Source organism: Mus caroli, chromosome 9 (genome assembly GCF_900094665.2).
Source record: "Mus caroli chromosome 9, CAROLI_EIJ_v1.1, whole genome shotgun sequence".
NCBI lineage: Eukaryota > Metazoa > Chordata > Mammalia > Rodentia > Muridae > Mus > Mus caroli.
Genome location: NC_034578.1, coordinates 94,050,497 through 94,075,411, shown reverse-complemented (window position 1 = coordinate 94,075,411; position 24,915 = coordinate 94,050,497). Strand labels below are relative to the sequence as shown.

Sequence of the window (24,915 nt, the reverse complement as noted above, 5' to 3'; positions counted from 1 at the left end):
TGAGAGAACATTTTGTTTCTTTAATAACAAGTTCGGGGATGGGGTTGGGGGGGTAGGCTCCTTTTATACACTCCAGTTTAAACCCAGGCAGATGAGGTAAGGGGGCTCTGTCAGGAATGGGAGGAGTCCCCATGCTGCTTTCGGGAACGGGCGGAGAACTCTGCACATGTTCCAGGCTTCCCCGTGCCCATCACTTCTTTTTGAACACTTGTCGGCACACCTGGTCGCCGCAGGTCAGCTCCTGCAAGTCAGAAAGTGGGTGAGTGCTTGCCCGGCCTTCTTACTGCCCAGCACCTGGCCCTCTTACTGTCTGGCAGGCGGATGAGGCTAGAATGAAGAGGACATTTAGCTATTCTGGGCAAAGTGTCCCTCACAGACCCAATCGGCTGCCATGCCCTGCAGGGTAGCAGTAATTTGATTTTGACACTCAAATTGAGCTTGAACAACTCTAAAAGTGAAAAATGTAAAGTAATGACCCTCTTGGGCGGGATCTCTCCTGCTCTTGTGATTAAAGCAACACTGGCTAATTTATTAAAAGGTGGCAAAGCCAAGAGGAAGGGAAGGATAGCGTGGAGATGTACTAGGCAGGGGTTAGCAGTGGCCCAACAATAGAGCGGGAGCTTCAGAAAGGGGTCCCCCGGTCTGCCTACGTGGTAGCTGATAGGGTCCCACTTTTCACCGAGGTCAAGAGAACCTCAAGCCTTATCTGAGTTTTACTGAACACGGATGGAGGAGGGTGAGTGAGCATGAGGAGGAGGGTGAGTGAGCATGAGGAGGAGGGTGAGTGAACATGAGGAGGAGGAGGAGTGAGCATGAGGAGGAGGGGGAGTGAGCATGAGGATGGCCACTACGCTCACATAGCTGATGATAACGTCCATCTCAGCCACAGTTTCTGTTGGGGACGTCCCTATAATTAAATAAATCCATCATCTAAGCCACAGCAGGTAGGGAAAGCTGCCAGTGGAAAACTCGGGGAATGACATGCGTGTCATCAGCAGACCGCAGTAAAGATCTCAGGCAAAACGAGCTCAGATCAGAAGGGCATCTTGGGAATATTCATGTTGACCTTAGAGCTGGGTACCTGCCTGACGCCATAGACGAATGAATGAGTGAGTGAGTGAGTGAATGAATGAATGAATGAATGAGGATGCATTTGCTGAATGAGCCATTCATTTAGCAAATGAGTAGCTGGATGTTTAAAAGTGTGAAACTTCTCTCACTATTCCATTGTGGGGCCCATAAACTGCTGTGGAGATTGAAGAATGAAAACTAAAGCTGTCTAGGCAGTGATAGTTTATTGACAGATGTCAGCCATTGTCCCTTCTGTTCTGTTCTAGTAACATTCAACCTCATAGAAGTGGGATCAGGTCCACCATGCCTTGGGGTGAGAGGTCAATGCTCCCCCCCCCATGCTGTCAGCCTTCCCCCACCCCCAGTAGCTGACAGGATGCCTGGTCCTGTTCTCCTCTAGGCAGCTTAATTCCACGCCCGACCTTTCTCCCCAGCTGCTCCTTAGCAGGCTTTCTTCATTTCTCCTTGGATCCTGCTTTCCTAACTCAGCATTTTAAACTTTCTGTTTTAATCGCAGCTATTCACAGAAACAGCCGTATAGATTTCTTCCTAGAGTCCCCTGAGCCAGATGGGAATGGCTTTCTGACTATATGACCAAATGCATTCACTGGAGCTCAGGGCCATTTTTCTTGTCAAACAGCCTAGGCAGGTGAGTGCGGTACAGACCCCAGGGCTTACCAAGTACAGCTTGTCTCCCTCGACCCACTGCTTCCAGCCACGGTTCTCCTTCTCCCCTTTCTGCACACATACGAGGGTGTTGCCTTCCCAGGTGACCAGGGTCTGCAAAGACAGATGTCCAGCAAATCACACGGATGGCCTTGGGAGACGGAACAATCTGCAGCTTCAGTTCCTGCAAGCCCTGCCAGGCTCCTCCCTGCCCATGGGACAGAGTCCTGTCTCCATGATCTCAGGGACTTTCCAGTCTCCATTCCACATAGACCCTCCGTTCCAGCCAAGCTGGTCTCTCCAGGCTGGCTGTATTCTCTTCTGAGGAATTTGACTCAACCGTTTTATTATGTGGTAAAAATAGCACTTTGAGCTAGTAAAGGCAAGATGATGAATTCAACTATTAACAATGTGGAATTTCTGGAAGGGAAAAGACCTCAAAGTCAACAGACAAATAACCAACAGGGAAAAAGAGCTGTAGCCTATCAGTAAAGACTTGATGTCCTTATATATAAAGGGCCTCTGTAAATCAATAAAAAGATCATTAACCTAACAGTCCATGCCAACCAAGCATATGAACCCAGGGCTTACAGGGGGAACTCTTGTAGTAGATAAGTTTTAAACGTAAGAAGAGATATTTTACTTCACAAATAACAGCAGTGATGCTGTAAGACTGCTTCCCAGATCCAATTAATCATGTGGTCAAAGATCAAAGATTCAGTGACCAAGGGGAGGACGGTGCACCCTCACTCAGGGATGGTGGGAAGAGACGTCTTTTGTGAGGACTATTTTATATTAGCTTTCAAAATATGCAATTGCACATAGTTTTGCTTTTATTACTTATTTTAAATAATTTTTAATTTATTATTTGAAAATTCCCTATTTCCTATGTGTTTAGTTTGTGTGTGTGTGTGTGTGTGTGTATGTGTGTGTGTGTGTTAAGACAGGGTCTCACATAGCCCTTGCTAGCCATGAATTCATCGTGTGCTAAGGATGACCTTGAACTCCTGACCTTCCTGCTTCTGCCTCCCAGGTGCTAGGACTATCGTCTCTGATGATACTGCCTGTATTTTTTTGACCTAAGATGTCTACCCTGGGCATTTTCCTGCCTTGTCCACTGTATGTGAGGATAAATACAGGGACGCTCCCACTTAACCAGGGAGCTACTCACGTGGTTCTAGGTAGGCCCTGTCACCTAGAACCTGCTTGTCTGCAAGTTTTCTCTGGGTGGCAATGCTAACGGTATAGTAGCATAGGTTTGGCAGCCCAACTCATCAATGTCAGTCTCCATTCCAGCCCAACCGAGCTGGCCAGTGGATGGAGGAGCCTCAGGCCCGCGGGTACCCAGGAGGCTGCAGGACTCTGTGCACATACTTACAACTCCGTAGATACCTGTTTCCCTCTTAGTACCTTGGCACCCAAACCAGGCTCACTCCCTTCGACTGCTGATATGTTTGCCATTCCCCACTGTGTCTGTGTCTTACTTCCATGAGTTTCACACAGCTGGGTTTTTTTTTTTTATTTTGTTTTTGTTTTTTGTTTTTTTTTTCATGTGTGCACAAACCACCTGGTGTCTCTCTGAACAAAATTAGGCTGAGGACCTGACACTTGCTTTTTTTCTATGATTTGTAAACCATACTGATGATAAACTGACTTCTTGGGCTTTTTTTTTCTTCTCCTTGTATATTATACAAACCAGTTTTCTACACATTGTTAAACCTACCTATTTCTAGAATAATATTTGACCTCGACCAAAATTTATGCTTTACACACAGTGTTATTATTCCTCCCCGTTCCTCCTCAACGCATCACAGGACTGTTTGTTACAGCAAAGGACTGGAAGCTTCATAAAGTCTGTCAGTGGGTGGCTGGTTTAATACGGTGTGATTCTTCCCTGTGACACAGCCACAGAAAGAATACAACCGGAGCCGCTTGTTTAAATGCTTAAAAACGCAAGGCGCTGAGCAGTGTGCATAAGGTGAGGGTGTGTGTATATTCTTTTGCTTTGTCCCTGTCATTTGCAAGGAAGTAAAAGAAATCCTGAGCAGTGATTATCCCCGTGAAGGGACTGAGGTAGGCCACCAAGGTGCAAAAAACATTTCACTGTTTACTGTTGAAAAAACAAAAACAAAAACTGTAACACCGTCTATGTGGTCACAGTTCCCAAGTCTAATTTTAAAATAAAATATTCTGTGCTTGGGCTGGAGAGATGGCTCCAAAGATAAGAGCACCACTGACTGCTCTTCCAAAGGATCGGAGTTCAAGTCTTAGCACCCACATGGCAGCTCACAACTGTCTGTGACTCCAGTTCCAGGGACCTGACGCCCTTACAGGGACATACATGGGGGCAAAGACAAAAATACCAAAGTAAATAAAAATTTTTAAAAATTCTGTGCTTTCTTTAAAAAGAAAAATGTCTCTTTCTCCTTCAAGGGCATCTGAAACCTTCTATCTCTGAAGGACTTAGAGAAGTTCATGCTGGTTCATTCATAGGTCTTCTGGCTCCCCTGGGAGGAAGAAGTATCTGGAAAATGCATCTGCCATTTCTCCTCATTGTCTTAGACCCCACTGCTTTCCTAGTAGATAGATAAGGACTCTTGTCTTCTTCTTAGGTAAAGAGTGTGTCTTCTCTTCTCCTTCCTCCCATACTACATTGTACTGGAAACCCCAGTGCACACTGACTTCACTGATGCCTCCATTCACAGGTGGAGCTCAGGAAAGAAGAGGCTGCCGGTGCTGTTGGTGGCTATGTGGCTGTTGGTGACTGTGTGGCTGTTGGTGTCAGTGTCTGTGTGGCTGTGTGGCTGTTGGTGGCTATATGATTGTTGGTGCTGTTGGTGGCTGTGTGATTGTTGATGACTGTTGGTGGCTGTGTGGTTGTTGGTGCTGTTGGTGGCTGTGTGGCTTTTGGTGACTGTTGGTGTTGTTGGTGGCTGTTGGTGCTGTTGGTGACTGTTGTTGGCTTTTGGTGTCTATGTGGCTGTTGGTGTCTATGTGGCTGTTGGTGACTATGTGGCTGTTGGTGCTGTTGGTGTCTATGTGGCTGTGGTGACTATGTGGCTGTTGGTGACTATGTGGCTGTTGGTGCTGTTGGTGACTATGTGGCTGTTGGTGACTATGTGGCTGTTGGTGGTTGCTAGGACACTGAGCACAGTGCTCAGCACTGGCCCATGAGTCTGTGGTAAACAGTTTCCCTGAGGCAGAGTTATGAGGGAAGCCCACCCACCTCCTGCCTTAGAGGAGGTCCAAGCAGAGTGCACACATTCCCTGCAACGGGGACATGCGGTAGACACTATCTGTTTGTCTATCTTCTGTATGAGGCTAAGATCCCGGAGGACAGGAAGGGGCTCCAACTCAGTGTGATACCTGTCTCGCTGACACGGGCTTGGCAGGCAGTAGGAACTTAGCAAAATTTGCAGAATACAGATAGGAGGAAAATGCTAGTGCAAGGAGGCCTGTCCTAATATTTCATTTTAATAATTCACACTGGGCAGCAAGACCCAAAGTTATTCTGACCCAAAAGTAAATTGGTTACCAATGAATCACGGTAATGGTTACAAGATTGTGGGCTCATTCCTACACGAGACGGTGAGAAGCAGAACAAGAATGGCTAAGCGAACCAGCACAAAAGCTCACATTTCTTATTAATTTAATTGTCTTTTTCCTCGTCTCCCTCTCCCTCCTCCTCCTCACCCTCTCCCTCTTCCTCTTCCTCCTCTCCCTCCTCTTCCCCCTCTCTCCCTTTTCCTTACCCTCCTTTCCCTCCTCATCCTCCCCTTACCCCTCCTTCTCCTCTTCTTCCTCCTCCTCCTCACTATATCTTCCATGCTGGCCTGGACCCAGCTGCATCTTTGTCTTAGCTTTTCAGAGTGCTGAGTTACAGTGTTTGCCATCATGCCCAGCTTTTAGTTGCTGACCTCATTCCTGTGTCTGAAAAGGTTTTAAAAACAGCCTCAAACTGTTGTTGAAAGATGCTGCAGCTAAGAAATCCGAACGTAATGTTTGAGTGAGAATATGGACAGGTAGAGAGCTCCGGAAAGGGTGGGGTTTCCATAGGACAGAGGCAGGGAATGGAGCCCTACTGTGACTTTGCCTGTCACACTTCCAAAGTCAGCATCTCTCTCAAAGGCTCTTTATGTCAAATGAGATACAGGTGCCGGCTCAATGTTCAATCTGTGAGAGTCAGTAGCTGAACCAAGGACTATAAAAGACTATCCTATTTCCTAAAAAAAATTGTTTTGAGATTATGTTATCATTTCCTCTTCTTTCCATCTTCCAAAACTTCTCATGAACCTCTCTTCAAATTCATGGCCTCCTTTTTTTATAATTGTTGGTGCTGATGTGTATGTGTGTGTGTGTGTGTGTGTGTGTGTGTGTGTAACTATATGAATACAGCCTACTCAGTCCATATAAAGTTACTTGTATGTTTTCAGGGCTGAGCACTGGGTAACCAGTTGGTGTCCTCTTCCTTGTGGAGATTGTTTAGCCTGCTCTCATCCTTAGTTACCTCATACCAGAAGGTGAGAAGCAAGCTTCCAAAAGAGGGAAGCACCCAATGGTCTTACCCACTTATGGCGTCTATGAACCATAGCAACAACCATTGTGGGATGATAACCTAGTGTGCAGTAGGGTCACACGCACTTTGACTGTAACCAACAGCTCTCAAATTAGACTCTGGGCCCACTCAACAAGAGGACAATCATGTGTTGTACTGGAAAACAAGCCAGCTAGATGGACGTCATGAATCTTGGAAGAGAACCAATATCTTAATTTTTCGGCGGTAAAATTATTTGGAGGTTGTGTCAGACTGTTCAGGATAAATGTGTGTGTGTGTGTGTGTGTGTGTGTGTGTGTGTGAGAGAGAGAGAGAGAGAGAGAGAGAGAGCACCTGGAAACATGATAAAAAGCACAAGGGACAAACATTAATAATATGCAACTCTTTTTTAAAAATTATTATCATGTGTATGTGTTTACATGAGTTGACATGGACCAAGCCTATGGGGGCAGAGGACATCAGATCCCTTGAAGAGGAGTTACAGATGGTTGGTTGCAAGCTCCCTGATATAGGTGCCGAGAACTGAACATGAGTCCCCTGCAGGAGGAGTTAAGGCTCTTAACTGCTGAACCATCTCTCCTGTACCCACAACAGGTGACACTTAGTAGAGTGTAAAGCTATTATTTGTCCTTTTGCAACTTTTCTATGAATCTAAATCACTTCCCCTAAATTCTAGGTGTGGACGGGATCTATTGACCTGCAGAGATACTCCTACTTGCAATGTTCCTAAGGCAGTTTTTCTCCAGCCATCTTGGGTTGCCCTCCATAGAAGGAGCCTCCAAAGTTACTTGGTGCTATTTGCCCTGGCCTGGCCTGCTTTCCCCACTCCCCACTGGTCACTCCAATTCCAATCAAATTCCAATCACTTTTAAAAGATATATATATATATATATATATATATATATATACACACACACGTGTGTGTGTGTGTGTGTGTGTGTGTGTGTGTGTGTGTGTATTGACCATAAAATTCATTCTGCTGAAGTCCACAATTCTACAGAGTTTGGAGAGTGGCACTTTAGTTTTCTTTGTATATCCACAAGGTTGTGCGATCATCTTCACTAATGTACCCAGAACATTTCCTCACCTTGTATCTACTAGCATTCAATACTGCTTCTTCTGTCCTCTCTAACCCTTATGAATTTGCCTGTCATGGGTCTTCATATAACACATGGTCTTTTGTATGTCACTTCTGATGCTTAGCATGTTTCCAGGCTTATCGATACTGTGCTAGGAATCAGCACTTCATTCCTTCTGATGGTTATGGTTATACAATTTGCATTTCATTATATGGATATCAATTATGGGTATCAATTATTTCTCATTTACTGGTGCATACACATACATGTTAGTGTATGTGCATGTGTGTGCCAGTACATATGAGTGTGTGTATGTGGGTATGTGTATGTGGAAGTTAGAGATAAATGTTGAATGCCTTTCTCGATTGCTCTCCAGCATACTAGGCCTGGAGCTCAGAGATTTGCCTGCACTGTCCGGGACAGCAAGCCTTGGAGATCCTTTGGTTTCTACCTCTCCAGCACTGGGATTAGATGTGTGCTGGTGTGCCCGGCTTTCTGTGTGGGTTCTTGGGATGCAAACTCAAAGACTCATGCTTGTGCAGCAAGAACTTTGCTGACTGGGTATCTCCGAAGCCCTTCAATGACTTCTCTATGTCTTACATGCAAATATATGTGTATTTTTAAGCTCTGAAAATTGAGCCTCCAACATTGTGCATGCCAAGCAAGTGTTACACCAGCGATTCACACCTCCATCCGTCCCTGCTTTTGTGTTTATGATAAGGGGCTTTAAACTCTCTCAGAAACAAGTCAGGGTAAGAAGTGGGGATAACATGTGGTGATCAGAAGGGAAAGGGGGATCTCTGAGCCCTCGGAGTCAGCTTCATCTCTGTTGTGTTTTTATAATCCTGCTCTGGGCTGGTGCAGAACTGGGCCCTTCGGGGCTCTTACTGCAACCACACCTTCCCCTAATGAATGTCAACTTTTCTTGAAGGTTCTGAGAATGATCCGAGTTGAGAAGTGGAGCCCTAGGGAATGAGAGTGTGCTGCACACAAAGCATACGCACCTGACAATCTGAGCATACACGTGAGTACACGCAGCTCGTGAGGAGGGGCGGGGCTCATGTGCTCCTCGAAGTTAAAGGGTTCTATTCCTGTTAGAAGCAGTAGATGATCCCAAGGGCACCTGTTCTGAGCTGTAATTCTCATGTGACTAGACCTTTGTTCAGTCTCTAGTCAAATATGTCTCATCCTACCAGGTGTGTGTGTGTGTGTGTGTGTGTGTGTGTGTGTGTGTGTGTGTGTGTATGAGAAAGACAGAGATAGAGACGGAGATGGAGATGGAGAGAAAGAGATTGCTATCCATGGCTTTCTGTTACAGGCAAAGAGGAGACACGGTATGGGTGAAAGGATCATTGTTCCCTGCAGTGATGTTAAATGATGATCTTAGAGAGGAGGGAGAATGAGAAAGGTGGGGGTAGGGGTGGGGTGTTGACAAGTATTTTTAAGGATCAGGAAAGGCCAGAAGGACAGACATGACTTGATTCAGGAAGAGGGAATTCTCTTGTTGGAGATGAGAGTGTTAGCTTTCAAGAAGCCTCGCCTCACACCGCAAGGAGCAGGGAAACAAATCAAGAACTGATTAGCCTGGAGCAGTGTCCAGATGCAAACCTTCGGAGGCAGATTTCCCCAGTAGTTCTGGAGTCTGATGAATTAGCTTTCTGGACACAGTTTAGGAAAGGCTTGTGGACCCATCACCCCCACAGCCCCACAGCAAGGGACCTAAAGTGGGACCTTCGGGGACTTACTCTTTCTTTTAAAAACTAATTTTAAATCTATCAAGTCTTTAGAGCCAAGAATCTTACATTGTGAGAACAATGGTCAGAGTTAAGGGTTAAGAAATCTGGATTTCTAACCTACAGGGTCACTCTAACACCTGTTGGCTAAGGGTTCCTGTTCCTGAGACTGGCACAGGGTCAATGGCATTAAAGGGAACCACTTAATACCGGTCCCTCCTGCTTATAGCTGGCATTTGATATAGCCAAACACTAAGGGAAGTAAAAGTGGCCAGAGAAGAGCATTTGAAGTTTCTCCTTTACTCTCTATAGTCTCTTTCTTGATAGAGGGAAAATACTTCAGCTAGCCAATCGCTAATACTTCCAGCCCAGGAGAGGAACCAGAACTGAGTCCCTCGCTTTGGGAGAGATCTGGGACTTGGGAAGAGCTCCTAGAAGAACAAAATAGTGGCTTCCCCTGCAAAGAGGCAGCTGTGGTGAATGAGCAGAGAAGGATGGCAGAGCCTGTATCACTGTGTCGTCCCTAGCCCTTTGCTGGAGATGAGGGTTCATTTGCCAGAGACAATGTATTCAGCTCCATTCTTTCCTGTTTAGGAGCCCTGTAACCAAGTTGGTACAGAGAGTGTTGTGAATATCCAGCCTTGTATATACTACATGGGCGTGAGCAGTGCAGTCAGTGGTCACTGTAATATGTGGCAAACCAGGAGCCCTTCCATGTTTTCTGTATAAGCCCCAGAGCTTTGATGCTAAGGCTGAGGAAGGGCAGTATTTAAATAGGACTGAGATTAAGTCTCCCTTCTTCCTGTTTGGAGAACCCTGACCAGGTGTAGTTTGATTTGGACAACCAAACACAGGAACATGCAAGAAGTGTGAGGAGCAGGCCACTGGGCAGTGCCATCACACAGCAACATAGAGGAGCTACTGCTGCCTGTATGTTTTTTACCCCACATTTGCTTAAAGCTTAGCAGCCTCTGCTTTACTCACAAACAGCTGCTGTGGGTAAAGGCCGCCTACCTTTTCTTAGTCAAGGTCTCAGGCTCGAAGATAACCCTTCACCTTCTGGTGAGAGAGTGCTTTCAGGGTTGACCAGTGCAAATACAGTAGCCCTCTCTCATCAATAACATGCGTGTTCCAAGAGCTTCAGTGTAGTCTCAGGTAGAATTGAACCCTATGTATTCTTTGGAACTAACGTGACGAGCGAGTGACTGGTGGGTGGGTAACGTACACAGGGTGGATGGGCTGGAGGAAGAAATGACTAACATCCTGGGCAGGATGGAGCAGGCAAGGGAGACTGCATCATGCTACTTATGACACGCACTTTAAACCTCGGGGTTGTTTATTTCTGGAATTCCCCATTTTCTGCTTTTGGGCTGCATGGCTAATGGAAACTATGGGAAGCAAGAGTGTAGCTAAAGGAGGGTTACTGCAATTCCAATACTGGAAGTATGGCCTGTGACCCCTGCAGGGCTTCCTAGGTGATGGCCCTGGAGTTAAGTCTCTGCTAGGACAGAAGCCACAACAGGCCACAGAGACTGGAGTTCTGACTTTACTGGGTCTACTGAGTTTTCTCTTTATTTCATCTGCATCACAATTTCCTGAAAAGAGATTTGGCCAATTGGATCATCTAGAAGTGAGTGTTACATGTCAAAACACCTGAATTCTCAGGGACTTCTTAAAAAAACAAACAAAAGTAAAAAACAAACAAACAAAAAACAACTCAAAAAACAAACAAACAAACAAACAAATAAACAGCAACAACAAAACCTAAAACAAAAAACCAAAACCCAAACCAAAAAAGCCCCAACTCAAAAAACAAAAAAACAAAACAAAACAAAAATCAAACAATCAATCAAACAAACACAAAACCCAAACCAAAACAAAATAAAAAACCCAAACCAAACAACCCATCAGGTACCAGGGGGCCTAATCTTATCTTGGGCAGAGCTGTCTGAACATGGCTGCCTCTTTACATCCAGGCAAACTGCTTGGCTGAGCTCTGCAGTTATCCATTCCCAGGACATCCTAACTTGCTCTCTTTCAGCTGCTTGCTCAGCCTTGTAATCTTAATTTTTCACATGATCTGAGGCCCCTGCTCCCTCCCTTCCCCGCCTCTCCCTACTCCGCCCTTCATCAACCTCACTAAGTCCATTCTGGTCCTGCTGACCTGAGCCTTCCTGGGTGTGTTGCACTGCCAGAAATTCAGCCCCAGTGAAAAAGCCACCCAACCAGAAGTACCTTGACATGTCGGCCGTCCAGGCCCTTTGTGTGTTCATCAAACTCCACCCCGACGGTGAAATCCAAGTCGTAGTTGCGGAACGTGCTGTTGGTTTTCGTCTTGAAGTTATCACCGTCTTGAGTGATGATCTTCGTCTGAGTCAGACGCACTGCGATCTTGCGGGTGGCAAAATCAATATCTGTTGGCAGAGGGAGTAGGGAAGGTTATGATGTGTGCAGCCAGACTCATTCATTTCTTTAACAAGGCAAAGCACTCAGGACTGGATACACAGACGGAGGACACGCCACATTTCTTTACATATGCGAGAAGCAAGAGTTAGTTGTCTTACACACCGCTCTATCATGGGCTTGATTATTCTGCCCCCTGCCTAGTTTTGCTCTGCATGTTCCCCACCAGAACCAGCCTTAGGTCTATGCTCATAGTGCATGCTCCAATAATATGGATTTGTTAATGGAGATGCGTGGTCTGGGACAGTAATTGCTAAAGCCAGGACCCTGACCACCACCAGCAGCAGCAGCAGCAGCAGCAGGAAAGGCAGTGAAACAGGGAAACCCATTAGAAGTATACACCCACTCTGTGTATGCTACAGTTTAGAAACCCTGGCACAAAGGGGGCGGGTCAGCCCCAATTTCCCTGGTATATGACCTTGCCAAAGCTCCTTTCCTTTCAGAGCCTCAGTTTTCCCCTGGGTGGGAAACAAGGACGGAAAAGCTCATTTCCTATCGTTATTGTGGCAAGGAGCCAGCAAGCTTGATGGGAAAGGCTATACAAGGTACCTAGGTGCTTACAGGTCTTCACTACACACAAGGCTCCTTTGTTGTCTTTGTCTGTTTGGGTTACACGTGGACCAGATCAGCTTAGCCCAGAGAAAAAGTTTCAGAGCATATTTATGTATCCCTACAGCTACCGGATCCTACAGCTGTACCTGCCACTGGGCCCTTTATCCAGCCTGGTGGGACATTTGCGGGCTGGGTCACTTTCCTCCCTCTAGTTTGCTTGGTCAGTGGTGTTTGCTCAAGCTCTCCATGCTGAAGTCCCTATTGTTCTCACAGGGCTTCTGCAGCCATTATTAGGATGCAGGAAAAGGATGCCCATTACCCAAATGAAAGAAAGGGGAGTGCCCCAGGCAAATGACTGCAGAAGAATGGAAATTGTAGAGAACAAACTGTTCTTTAGCGAGCAAATCTATATTTGCTCTGTGGAACTAGAAATCTTGGCCCAGAGAATTTAAATGGTGGGGCTCAACATCACAGTGTCCCTATAAATGTAGCCTGTTCGTCATTCGTAGCTAAGGCTCCCCAGGAAAAATTACTGCTTGTCCTGGGCTGCCTAGAAAAGTGAATCGCAGCAAAAAAATTATTGCTTGTCCCGAGTTGCCTAGAAAGGGATGGCAGCGGAATCGGCCAGCTGCTGAGAGCACGGGTGTGTCCTGGAAACAGCCATGGAGTCAATCTTCCTGACAAGGGCTGGGAGAGTGCTATTAGAGCCCCTATGCAAATGGAAGCGAGCACTGCTTCGCCTCCAGATTGAAAAATGACTTGGCCTCTTGGCCACCCTTTAGCGTTTGCACAAGCCAGTTAATCATGTCACCTCTGCTCCACCCTGGGGAAGGAAGCCAAATTCTCTGCTGGTGGATTTCTTGTTAGATATTTCTAATCAAAAGGGTTTAAATGTAGCTGTAGAACACAAATGTGTGTGTGCACGCGCACACACACACACAAGTACTTTCTCTTTGAACTTTGCAGAGGAAACTGTTTCCGGATATGATATTTTAACACTAGCGTCATCAGGTTTGTTTTATCTGCTTTTCTATATTAATGGTACCTCTGAAGCCTGATTTATAGCCAGGTGAAGCGAATTTCTAGCTCAGGAGGAAGGGTCCAGAGACAAGGTATTTCTGAATAATATACATGGCTTATGGCTGCTGCTGTGGAAGAGCAAATCAACGCCCGAGAAGTGACTTCATTAAGCACACTTTTCATAACTGCCTTTTGAACAATGCAAGCCATAAACCTGAAATATGAGCACGCTACTCGACATTAAAATGCCTTGTAACGTGCTTGCGAAGAAAGCTAAGGTTGCAAGCTAAAAGGGCAGGTGCACTTTTGTAAATTAAAGAGCAGAGATGCACAGGGATCCATCACAGGGAATCTGAGAGCTGCTCCAGCACGGCCTCCATGGGCTTTGAACCTTGACTCCTTAATTCCCAAATCATCGACACTTCCAGGCAGTAAGGGGAAGCCAGGTGGAAGAGCAATTTTCTCCTCCCCCCCCCCCCCATACCATTTCCTCCTCCAGAGGACACGTTTAGAAGGGAATTAGACTAGCCCCTGCCTGTCTCTTCCTTCACTCCTCCTTGACTATTGCGGTCAGGCTGCTGATCCCGGGCTTGCACCCTGAACCCTTAGTTCATTGTCCTCGACTGGGATAGAGGTCAGGAATATAAATGGCCATCCAGACCATGAAAGTGAGGCCAGAGGAGGGGGAAGCATGTATCATCGTCACCTGGCCTTTGCTGCCTCAGTACTTTCCCATTTGAAAGCCCAACCAGGTATCACGTAGGGCAATTAAGACTCGGATACTGAGGGACCTTCTTACAGTGTTTCTGAAGGTGCTGTTTCTCTACTTTGGAGATTCCCATTGTCCCATCTAGCTCTGCTCAGAATGAAGGCCCCTCCCACCACCACCTGGCACCCTCACCCTATTTAGAACAGTAAGAAAGGGTTAGCCGGTTGTTAGAAGAGCCCCTGCCATTTCCTAGTCCCACGTGTCCCTAGGAATTTCCCCTATTTCTCTGGGATTCCAATTCCTCATCTTACCAAATGGAAAATAGCCCTTCAATCCTCAGGCCCAACTCCAGGCTCCAGTTCTTATATGTCCATAGCTATGATAGACTTGGATATGTAGTGAGTATACGAAGCCAAAATAGGAAAAAACAGAATTCTTGGTCTAACCTCTGCCTATCTCTCCATCCTCAGCCTCTTATCTTCCAACTGTCTGAATACTACCACACCCCAGCCTTCTTGTCGTCTACCTTTTTGGACCCACACAAATCTTTTGCACTTACTGTTCCTTGCTTTGGGGACACATCTCAGCTTCAAGCTCTGGCCTTAAGCAGTGTCAACTCTTTAAGTCATCTTCCTTGACTTTTGTCATGCTTCACACGTTATTCTTTTCTCTTTTCTTTAAAACACTTGCATCACCTAAAGTCGTCCCCCACAGCGTCTGGTGTTCTTTCTCTCAGTCGCCCTGTCTTCCTCCCACCAGCCAGGAGATCAATTCTACCAGGGTAGGGGGCCATCCTCCTATTAACCACACCATCACCAGGGACCAGAAGGGTTCCTAGTGTGTTGTAGGTACTCAATATATTGTTGAAACCTGAGTTGGTTAAAAAGAAATAGTGAATACATGACGATAACACGTGCACTGGTTACCACTGACAGTCCACCGAAAGCTTTTGGATTTTTTTTATCCGGTGCCTCACAAATGTAACAGAGCAGGAAGAGAAAAAAAAAAAAAAAGCAAAAACAAAAGCTAGAATGGGATTTCTCACTTTGCAGATGTTCAGGAAATATTTTCTGCTGAGAGCGTTCAACGGGGGCTGTCTGATTTCTGTCTCTGGGGATACCCCTTTCCTGGTGCTGAGTTTACTAGAAACCTACCAGGCTGTTTGAAGTAAACATTGTTTTTTTGGTTTTTTTTTGTTTTGTTTTGTTTTTTTAAAGTCTGTGTGTATTGCTTTAAATGAAAAAAAAAAAGTGGCCCTCACCATCTTTCAGGAATTGAGATAAGATTTTCTTTTCCAAACAGGGACAATGTATAGAATAAAAGGTCGTCAAAATCTGATCCTGCCCAGCTACTTTTAGGATGCGACCCCGTCACCATCTCCACTGACGAGGTTACCAGGTGATTATCTGTTTTCAGGGATGCCTGCCTCTTCCCCGTGTCTTTGCTACCCGGTCTCCATGTCTACTCTCCCCTCCCTGCTCTGCTATCCCCATGCCTATCCTTCTTGGCAGTTTCCCCATCTTCCAGGACCATTCAACCAACCCTTCCAATTCTGTGCCATTGGAGGCAATAAATGGCTGCCTGAGTTAGTGTGGTGGCCTCATATACTTCTGCCCTGGAGGCAGTCCGTTGTCCTTGGAAGATGAGGTTCACTCGTGGTACACTGTGCTAAACATCCTCATGTTTCTTAGACTCTCTTTTCTCCTTCCCCTTCAGTTCTGAATAGACAACTCCTTTTGGTATCTCATGTCTATGACTCTGCATGTGAACATGGCCAGGCCTGACTCTATCTCTGCTTGGATTCTTTTACGTTCTCTAATACCCTATCCTGAAGGATTTGGAAAGTCTTCACTGCTCCTCTACTGGGGATATTTTAGCTCTGCTTTCCATTTAGTAACTGTGGACATTTATTGGCCAAGGTCTAAGATTATCTGGTGTCCCATCTATGACAGACTGTATTTTTCTAGTTGGCTCTATCCTATCCTATCTTATCCTATCCTATCCTATCCTATCCTATCCTATCCTATCCTATCCTATCTGTCTTACAGTGTGGCTTTAATATTCTTCTCTCAGAGGAGTGAGATCTCTGGCCCTATGAATAGAGAAAGGGAATGTACCACTTGGACCAACAGAACACACTGAAAGAAACACCTAGTGGTTTCTGACAGTGGCTCACAAAGACCATGCACCACTGCCTCCCCTCTTTGGGCACAGACACATGCTATGAAAATTCCCATACCACATGGGGAGACCATGTAGATGTCCTTAGCCACAGCTAAGTAAGGTCTCAGTCACCAGCCAGCATCCCCTATCTAGAATGGAAATGGCTTCAAGAAGGCTCCAGCCCCAGCCACTATCCCCTTGTACTGGATGAGAGCCCTTAAGCAACAGCCACCAAGGAGAGCCACTCAACCCTACATCAATGAGACATAACTGAAGATGACTGTACTTAGATGGCTATACCTACTTCAGACATGATCAGTTTTTTACAACGTCATAGCATTTGGATGAGACCATCTTGATGCTCCGCACCTGCCTGATCTCCTCAAGACCAGAGCAACTTGGGTCCTACTGCAGATGGTACATTCACTGCTTCTAGAAGCAGGTGCTGACGTTTCATTGTGGCTGCTAGATGAGTTGGCAAAGTTGATGGACTCTGCTCCTGTCTCTGTCAGGTGATCTTTTTATAGCTCTGCCTGGCTCTTCTTTGGAATTGAAGAAGTCTCTTCCACTTCTCTCTGTTTTCTGGTCCAAAGGAGGACCTTAGGGCATGAGAGAGCCCTTGAGTGATAGGCCTTGAAAAAGCTGATTTCTTCAGGGTCAGAGATAATCTAGCAAAGACTTGAGAGCCCAAGGCAGGAGAAGAAGCACCACTGAACCAGCCTGGACCCTCACCCTTGAGCTCTTAATGACTTTATTAATTTGAGGTAAACTCAAAGGTTGCCATGACATGTCATTCTGCTGAGGTCAGTACCTGAGTCATGTGTAGAGGAGAGCATTATCGAGTGAGCCACTGGGCTATTGACAAAGCCAGGGTACTGCTCAGGACAGCATCGCAACAGAGTCTCCCTCCCTACAGCACAAAGAACCAGGCCCTGGAGAAAGCCAGTTTCTTCATGGATGAACAGAGTTAAAGTCCTAGAAAGTAATGGTTCATAGGCAGAGAGCAATGTCACACCTGATGGTGTATACACATCTGGGGATTTGTAAAGATCTCTGCCATGTTCATCCCAAATGCCAAGTGCACAAAAGGGCACCAAAGGCAAGCCTCATTGATTTCCCAGTCTTGGGAAAGCAACCTTGCCTTTAAGTTGGGTGTGTCAGAAATTAAACAGATCAGTGGAGCTACTTCTGGCTGGTTAGACTGACAGGGTGGCCACTCCTCATCTGCTTTTGGCTGAGTCTCTTGATGTTAATCACTGCCAGCCCCACCCTGTTCTTGGGTAGTTGAAGGAAACCAGGTGTCCTGCCTCCGTGCTGGGTAAGTGACTCTGCATGAGGTATTTTTGTGCAGAGGATTGTGGTGTCATCAAGGCAGGGCAAGTCCTTAGAACCCTGAGAACTCTATCAGCATCTGGGCAAAGCAACACAAAGACACCCACATTCTGTATTTAGCTAGAGCTCTCCCCTGTGGTTGTCAGCTCAGTCCACAAAGTGCCAGATGTCCCTCTACACAGCAGAGGCCTGCTACAAAGCGTTGAGTTAGTCTGTTCCTTAGAGTGAAATCAGTCTGACATGATGTTTGAGGGCACACTATTCCTAAAGCTCAAAGAGACAGCAAGCCACAGATGTTAAGGACTAGGCACATCAACCCAGAAATATCTAACCGTCACAGTCACAACTTGTAAGTTCCTTATGGCCGGCCACTGAAGTGCAAGCATGTGTAAAAGAGGAAGCCAGAGGTAGAGAGAGGGTTTCTCGAGGTGAGATAATAGCCTCAGTGGAGGGTGGTAATGTTTGCCTTCCACCTTCAGACTAAGGCGTTGGCCTCTGGGAGTCTATCCAAGGGGCCAGACACTAAAGTGGACCTGGATGTTATCTCTAAAGTCAACTAAGAACTATTTTTGCGAAGTGTTATCATTGTGTGTACGGGCATGGGTGGTACGTGTGGGAGTTGGTGGCATGTGCTTGCTATGGCGTGGACGGGAAAGTCAGGAGATAGCTTTTGAGTTGGTGTTTTTCTTTCCATTATGGGTTTCAGGGATTAAAGTCAGGTCCTGGGGCTTGTGTACCCTGAGATTTTACTCACCAGGCCATCTTGCTGGCCCTGGAATTGGTATCATTGAAGCAAACAGCACAAGGCAAGTTGCTTTCTGATAATCATCTATGTGCCTGGGTTGTCTAGCACATTTATGAAACCATGATGCCTCCAAATAGCCCATGTGATATGAATTTCCGTTGTTCAGAATCACAGCTGTACCCAGCACCATTAGAGAAACCGCAATGTGTATTGTAGTGTCGTTATCCCTATTTGGCAGATGGAAAAATCAAGGCCCTGAAATGCCAAGAACTGGATCCCACCTCACAGAGAAAGTCTTGGGCGTGGCACGGGCTGTACTCACTCTGTGTTTACTTACCTTATCTATGTGATAATGTTCAAAATTATGGTTCTGAGCTATGCTCTAATTGACTACATATTGGGTTCAGAAATCCATTTCCATTAGCCACTCATGTTGCTAGACAGGAGTGTGTCAGGAATAGTTCCTTTTTGCCTAGGTTCTGTTACACTCCCTTTCCAAATTGATTTGGTATCTTAACCCTAGTAGGTGGAGCTCTAAGGAGAGGATTTTTGCCGGTCTTTCTTTAGTTGCAGAAAAAGGCCCTACAAGTCCATTCTTATAGATACTTCTCACCACCATCTCCAAATTATCTGTGGCCATAGGCAGTCATTTCTCTCGTGCTTGTATGGCTCCCCAACATCAGGGAGGTAACTCTGAATGTGGGGAATTTCAATGTAGAAAAGGTGACCAGTGTGCTGTTGCAGGAAAGAAGTTCAGTAGCTAAGCTCCTTGTCCAGTGCCTGGTTGCTGCCATTCTTTGGAGGTCCCCTGTGGCGACTCACTCCAGCTTCTTCCAAGTACAGCCCAGATCACATGTTTCTGCCAACACCAGGGGAGACCTACAGACCTGCCCTGTCATTGACTCAGGACACAAACAAATTAGCAACCCTTGGCCTGTAGCCCAGTGCAGAACTTGAATAAGCAGTGAGTGATTTGAGTCCTGTGGCAAAAGCCCCCCTCAGAACTCTGAGAGCTTGAACGTCTCTAGGTAGCGAATTGGATGGCTGGTCCTTCAGTGCTTTTTATGTGAAGGCTGAGGAAAACTCAAGCAGGAGCTGTTCATTGGTAGTGATGTCTTAACTCAATGGGTTACCCGTGAGATGGTGATGACAAGGCAGGAGAGTGATTCTGTTGTCCTCTCAGGGCAGACTGTATCTGTCGTGGTGTGTGTATGCATGTACTGTGTGGGAACACATGTACACATGTATATGCATTCTCCATTCAGTGTGTTTTCTGTCATCCACGCACCGTGCAAAGGACATTCTAACCTCATCACACTTATCATTTCTAGGTAGAAAAACAGCCTCAGAGAGTTCCCGGGACATAACTGACTTTGCCCTGCTATAACTCTGGAGAGAGGGTTTGCACACAGCTCTGGTGAATCCCAAACTAGCACCTCCTCGAGGACCAGTCTACTGTCTTCTTAATGTCCCTTGTCTCCCCATCCCCTTCATCTCTTACCTAGGGCCTTCATGTAGCCTTCAAAGTTCTCATTACTCTCCATTTCCCAGGTTCCATTCTGGTCCTTCGTCATGATGGTGGCCTCTGGTTTGATGTGGACGTTCGGTGACTGTGAAGGAACAGGCTGCAGGGAGACTATGCTAAATGTTACTGCTTTTATAGCTTAGTGGACCAGGTATATAAAGATAATAGAGTCAAAGGTCATAAGCCCAGCTCAGAGGAACTGCCCTTGCCTTTGCAAAGTTCAACAGGTCTGTGGGCAGTCCAGGCACAAAGTCCTGCCGTTGCCAGGTCTGCGTGTCCCTATGATCTCCATGACACACTGCCTTGGAGCAGCTCATTTTAGGCCGGCTGGCCTCCCACAGAGATCCTGGCCTCACACAGAACATTCCATACAGTTCCTAAGGAAAACAAACACTCAGTATTTGTCCCACACGTTCTGCAGGACACTGGAGCCGGGCCTGTCTACCACGTAACCAGCATTGATTTGGCCAGTGAAGCTGATGGTGGGTTTTACATCTGAGGAACTGTCCTTGTGCCAGGCCACACTTGAATTTCATTTTGTCTCAGTTCACAAAAGCTCTGTGGGTTATATTTAACAGCCCTCCCCACCTCCTGACTCTCTCTCTCTCTCTCTCTCTCTCTCTCTCTCTCTCTCTCTCTCTCTCTCTCTCTCTCCCGGTCTGCAAGGCTCAGGGAAGTTAAATGATAAGCCCAATGGTGACTTGTAAAAGACAGAACCTGGAAAATGAATTGTGACCTGTGACAGCAGAATGGGACAGAAAGGACCTTTGGGGATTCATCACTTGCCTTCTACATTCAGATTTAAGCACTTTAAAACAGTCCCCCCAAACCCCACAGGTCTTTCATGCAAGAATATAAGGAAAGCTGGCCTGGTGGGGTGGGGCTGAAGATAAGAAGGGCTATTAATTGTGGTGAGCAGGAAGCCTGGGTGTAAATGGGCATAGGGAGAAAGAGGTGGTGATGCTGATATAAGACAAGAAGGGGAAACAGCCAGGAAACCCAGTCTCTTGAGGAGCCCATTGCTTCAGTGAAGTTGCACACGAGTCAAAATACAGTGGGACAAAGAAAGCCTGTGTCTTTAGCTCGGACTCTTCATGGGTCAAAAGAAGTCCTCTGCTTTGGCCTGGGTCTAGACTTTGAATTTAGATTTCTGGGCTAACCTAAGGGATTCAGCAAGTGTAAAACTACCCGGAAGCACACATTCAAGCCAGGCCAGACAGAGTTCTCTGTGGTAAAGACATAGCAACAATAGGTTCAGGACCAGAAAGCACGGTGAAGCTGATTGCCCAGAACAAGCACCCCCAGAAGCAGACAGGTTTCCAGGAGTTCCAGAGAGCAATCAGGAGACAGAATTAAAATCAATAAGGAAATTCAAAAATCACCCCCAAACTTTAAAAGGCACACAGTGATATTTTTAAAAAAAGAGAATTACTGCCAGGTGGTCCATGCCTTTAATCCCAGCACGCAGAAGGTCACAGGTGGATATCTATAAGTTCCAGGCTAACCTGGTCTACTAGCAAGTTCCAGGTTAGCCAGAGTTACACAGTGAGATTCTGCCTCAGAAAAAATGTTGTTAGTAATTTAAAAATTAAAACTATGGCTGCTAGGGACTGTGCATACCTACACTCAGGCACACATGTAATATAAAATACAGAAAATATTTAAAATATATAGTTGCTAAAGTTAAAAAGGCAAGAGGTGGTCTAAGTAGTTTATTAAATACAGCTAAAGAAAGTATCTGTAAAGTGGAAGGGCTGAGAACTTCACTCAGGGGCTACATGCACTGCTTAGTTTTTGTCAACTTGACCCAATCCTGGATAGGAACCTCAGTTGAGAAATTGCCTCTAACAGATTATCCTGTGGGCAAGTATGTGGGGCATTATCTATATAAATTATTGATTATGGGAAGGCCCAGTCCTCTGTGGATGTGCTACTCATGACCAGGTGGTCCTGGGTTGTATAAGGAAGCAGTCTGAGAAAGCCATGGAGAGCAAGCCAGTAAGCAGTGTTCCACCATGTTCTCTGCTTCAGTTCCTACCTCTAGATTCCTGCCTTGAGTTTTGCCCTGGCTTTCCTCATTGATGAGCTGTAATAGAGATGTGTAAGCCAAACACACCTCAAGTTGCTTTTGGTCAGACTCTTTTATCGTAGCAAGAGAAAGCAAGACGACAGTACTAACACAGAAGATATCATGGTGAAAACTCAGAGGGGAAAAAAACCTAAGTAGGTAAAAACAACAGATCATCTATAAAAGAACAATGCAGCAGTGGGGTTGGCTTTAGGCTTTTCAGCAGCCCTGGTAGAGTCTAACAACGGAGCTCTACCCTCCTTACAAGTGAAGGAAAATACTTTAAAACAAGAATTCTAAACTCAGGTTTTGTATTACTCAAATATGAAGACACACACACACACATCAGCCCATCAGCCTCAGCACAAAGCCCAAGCCAAACCATGAAGCCAGTATGTTTATGTTGGGTGGTGAGGCCAGCACTAGGAAGGCTCCTGTACTTCCTGGGTTGGGGTCCCATCCGTCAGCCTGCAAACCTCAGTGACAGAATGCTTGAGCAGAAGGAAAAGCAACTGTTGGGATCATGCCCATCACCCAACTCTGTCCCACTCTAGAAAAATCACTGAAAGCTTGTCAGGAACTTCCTTGTTGAAGGGAATAATAATTATCTGGTTACTTCTGGTCAGTGCTGACTCCTTTCAGCCCAACTTGGCCAAGTTAAGTTGAGGTTTCAATAAAGAAACCCTGCCCACCTTGTCTGTAGTATGTGGTTTGGCCTTATCTCCTCTATATAAGATCCCTTTGTCTTGTATCAAAATCCGATATGTTTGTCTAATCAGCTGTTCAGACTATTACCTTTATAATGTTGGCAACTAAGATGCTCTGTGATACGGCACACTAACCCAACACTGTCTACAAAACACACTATTAGCATCTATAGACAACTGATGGATGCTAGGATGGCATAGAAGGCTTGGCATCTTTGTCTTCACAGTGCAGCATTCCCCCTTCTCAGCCTTGGCTCTAGAGCTCATTCAGCCAATCTCCCATTGGAACAGCCTTGTGAGAGGTGAGTGGTGTGCAGTGGTCGTGATTAGGAGGCTGCAGTGTGTTCCCAGGTGTCTAAAGAGTCTCTTGAGAATTGATGAGGCCTCTCTGGAGCCACGGTTCTTGAACTCTGGCCTGCCTCCAAGTCATTGTGGAGGACACAGTGGAATGCAGGATGCTAAGCTCCTCCCTTAATGAGTCCAGGGTGAGACTCAGGAACTCGTATTTCTACAAAGTCCCTGAAGGGTCACTGCCACTGCCCCAGGATCACAAGGGAAAACTATTGTATAACAGAAATTGAAGAAAGCATCAGTTTCTGGATTTGACCCCTGGATACTTACCTACCTTGAATTTTGCATGTATTCGCTAGTCATTGTAAGAAGACAGGCAGACAGACACATAGAGAGACAGAGACAAAGGCAATGAGACAGACAGAGTGAGTACATATTCATGTGTGTGTGTGTGTATGTGTGTGTGTGTGTGCACATGTATGTAGAGGCTAGAAGAAGATCTTGGACATCATCCCTCCTCAGGGATCACCTCTTCTTCTTCCTTTTAGGTTTTTTAATTAGAATTTAATTTTATGTGTCTGGGTATTTTGTCTGAATGCATGCCTGGGCATGAGTTGCATGCAAGATGTCTGTGGAGTTGAGAAAGGGTGTCATACCCTCTGTAACTGGGGTTACAGATGGTTGTGAGCCACCACCATCGAAGCTGGGTCCTCTGCAAGAGCAGCCAAAGCTCTTAACCCATAAGCCATATTTCTAGCCCTACCCATCTTGGTGTTTGAGCCTGAGCCTCTCTCTGGCCCAGGGCCCACAGGATCTCTGCCTCTGCCCCCCACCACCCCCAGCACAGGGATGACAAAGGTGGCTTCCTGAATCCAACTCAGATCCTCATATTTGTGTAGCAGACAGCTTCATCTACGAAGTCATCTCCCAAGTCCTGTCATTTTAAGAATTTAGAGAAAAGACCCTAAGGCTCCTAAGAAGGGTTGCTGCAACTATCCAGGATTGTAGCAGTGAGGTGCGGCCATAGCCCAAGTGCTGGCAAGGGCCCGATTCATCATCAGCCTTCCAAAGAGACCAGAGCTTCCACATGTCCCTGTCTCTGACCTGTGTGTGGAGGACAGAGGTGAACTGGGAGGAAAAGTAAGGGACAGTGGGGGAGAACAACAGCGGCCACTTAAGCATCAGCCATTCACACATTCAAGGAAGATCACATACTTTAGAAGTAGTAGCAGGGCCCTAATTTACAAAGTCTAAACCTAACCCACCCTCCCTCCAACTCTGACCATACCTGTGCACATCCCATTTTGTACCTACTTGTCTTGGTGGAATCCCTCAGGTGACTCCTGAGCCTAGGAAAAATTACCAGCCATGACTATCTGGCAAGGAGCTTTCTGGAGAGCAAAGCCAAATGTGGCTTTCACTGAAAGGTTGAATCTGAGATCTGTCAGTCAGCTGAGAGTGAGCTCAACAAAAAGCCAAGGCCTGCATGAAGCCTTCTCGAGGGAGGCTCCCTTTTCCAGAGCAGCTTTGCCCAGACCTGCCCAGCTCCTCCCACATCTACCCTGCTTTCCTCTTCCTCCTTCTGTACTGTGTTGTGTTGTGTTTTGTTTTTGTATTGAGACTCAAACCCAGGGTCTCACACATCCTAGGCAAGCGCTGTATCTTTAAACTCTTCCTAGTCCCTTCGCTTCCCCCGAAGGAAGAAGCTATACGTCCTTCAGAATGAAGAAGGCTCTGTGCTGCATGTTCCCCAGTGTCTCCAGGAAGACACCATCTCTACCTCCCCTTTGAGGCAATGCCCCTGTGACTTTAGCCCTATTGCATGTGCTCTCCGTGGGGACCAGAAAGTCCACTGGATCTGTCTGTAGGCCACAGGAGAAAGGGGGCCTGGGATTTCTTTGATCTACAGGAAGGGCTGGGTCTTGTCTCAGCTTTTTACATACGTGGTGCCTTATCTACTTGCATCCCAGAAGGCAGAGCAGGAGAGTAAGGTCACAAATTCTCATTTCTCCCAGGGACCCAGGGATGACATTGTTCTGGTTCTCAGTGGTTCCTTCCCTTCTGTCATCCTGCAGTTCAGAGAAGGAAGGAGCTGAAGGCTTCAGTCCGAACCACCACCACTTTCCATAGGGTGTTCTTAACCTCTCCAGGGGTACTTGGCAGCTGTACCCAGTGGAACAATTGCCCTGTCCCCTTCTGCCAGACCCAAGGAATGCCTGACCAGGCAGAATCCGTT

At 46.3% G+C, this 24,915-nt stretch overlaps 1 protein-coding gene across 2 annotated transcripts; it reads right to left on the bottom strand.

Annotated features, from left to right (window-relative positions):
- Rbp2 (retinol binding protein 2) lies at window positions 1-24,073 on the bottom strand. Of its 2 annotated transcripts, XM_029481911.1 has the most exons (5): window positions 23,994-24,073; window positions 19,590-19,698; window positions 11,340-11,518; window positions 1,750-1,851; window positions 56-241 (listed from the first exon to the last, which is right to left on the bottom strand). In XM_029481911.1, exons 2-5 carry the CDS (start codon window positions 19,660-19,662, stop codon window positions 191-193), a joined length of 405 nt encoding a protein of 134 aa, XP_029337771.1. In that variant the 5' UTR covers window positions 19,663-19,698; window positions 23,994-24,073; the 3' UTR covers window positions 56-190. The 2 variants fall into 2 exon arrangements, with proteins under 2 accessions (XP_021028541.1, XP_029337771.1); XM_021172882.2 differs by lacking the exon at window positions 23,994-24,073 and having other exon boundaries at window positions 1-241; window positions 19,590-19,792.
- Window positions 24,074-24,915: the final 842 nt, after the last annotated feature.

What these genes read in the sequence shown, in the direction of transcription:
- Rbp2 (XM_029481911.1), bottom strand. Translation starts at nt 19,662, where the DNA reads ATGACGAAGGACCAGAATGGAACCTGGGAAATGGAGAGTAATGAGAAC. An exon ending in AGGCTACATGAAGGCCCTAG is followed by an intron (nt 11,519 to 19,589) that starts GTAAGAGATGAA and finishes CTCTGCCAACAG; the next exon opens with ATATTGATTTTGCCACCCGC. An exon ending in AGGGAGACAAGCTGTACTTG is followed by an intron (nt 242 to 1,749) that starts GTAAGCCCTGGG and finishes TCTGACTTGCAG; the next exon opens with GAGCTGACCTGCGGCGACCA.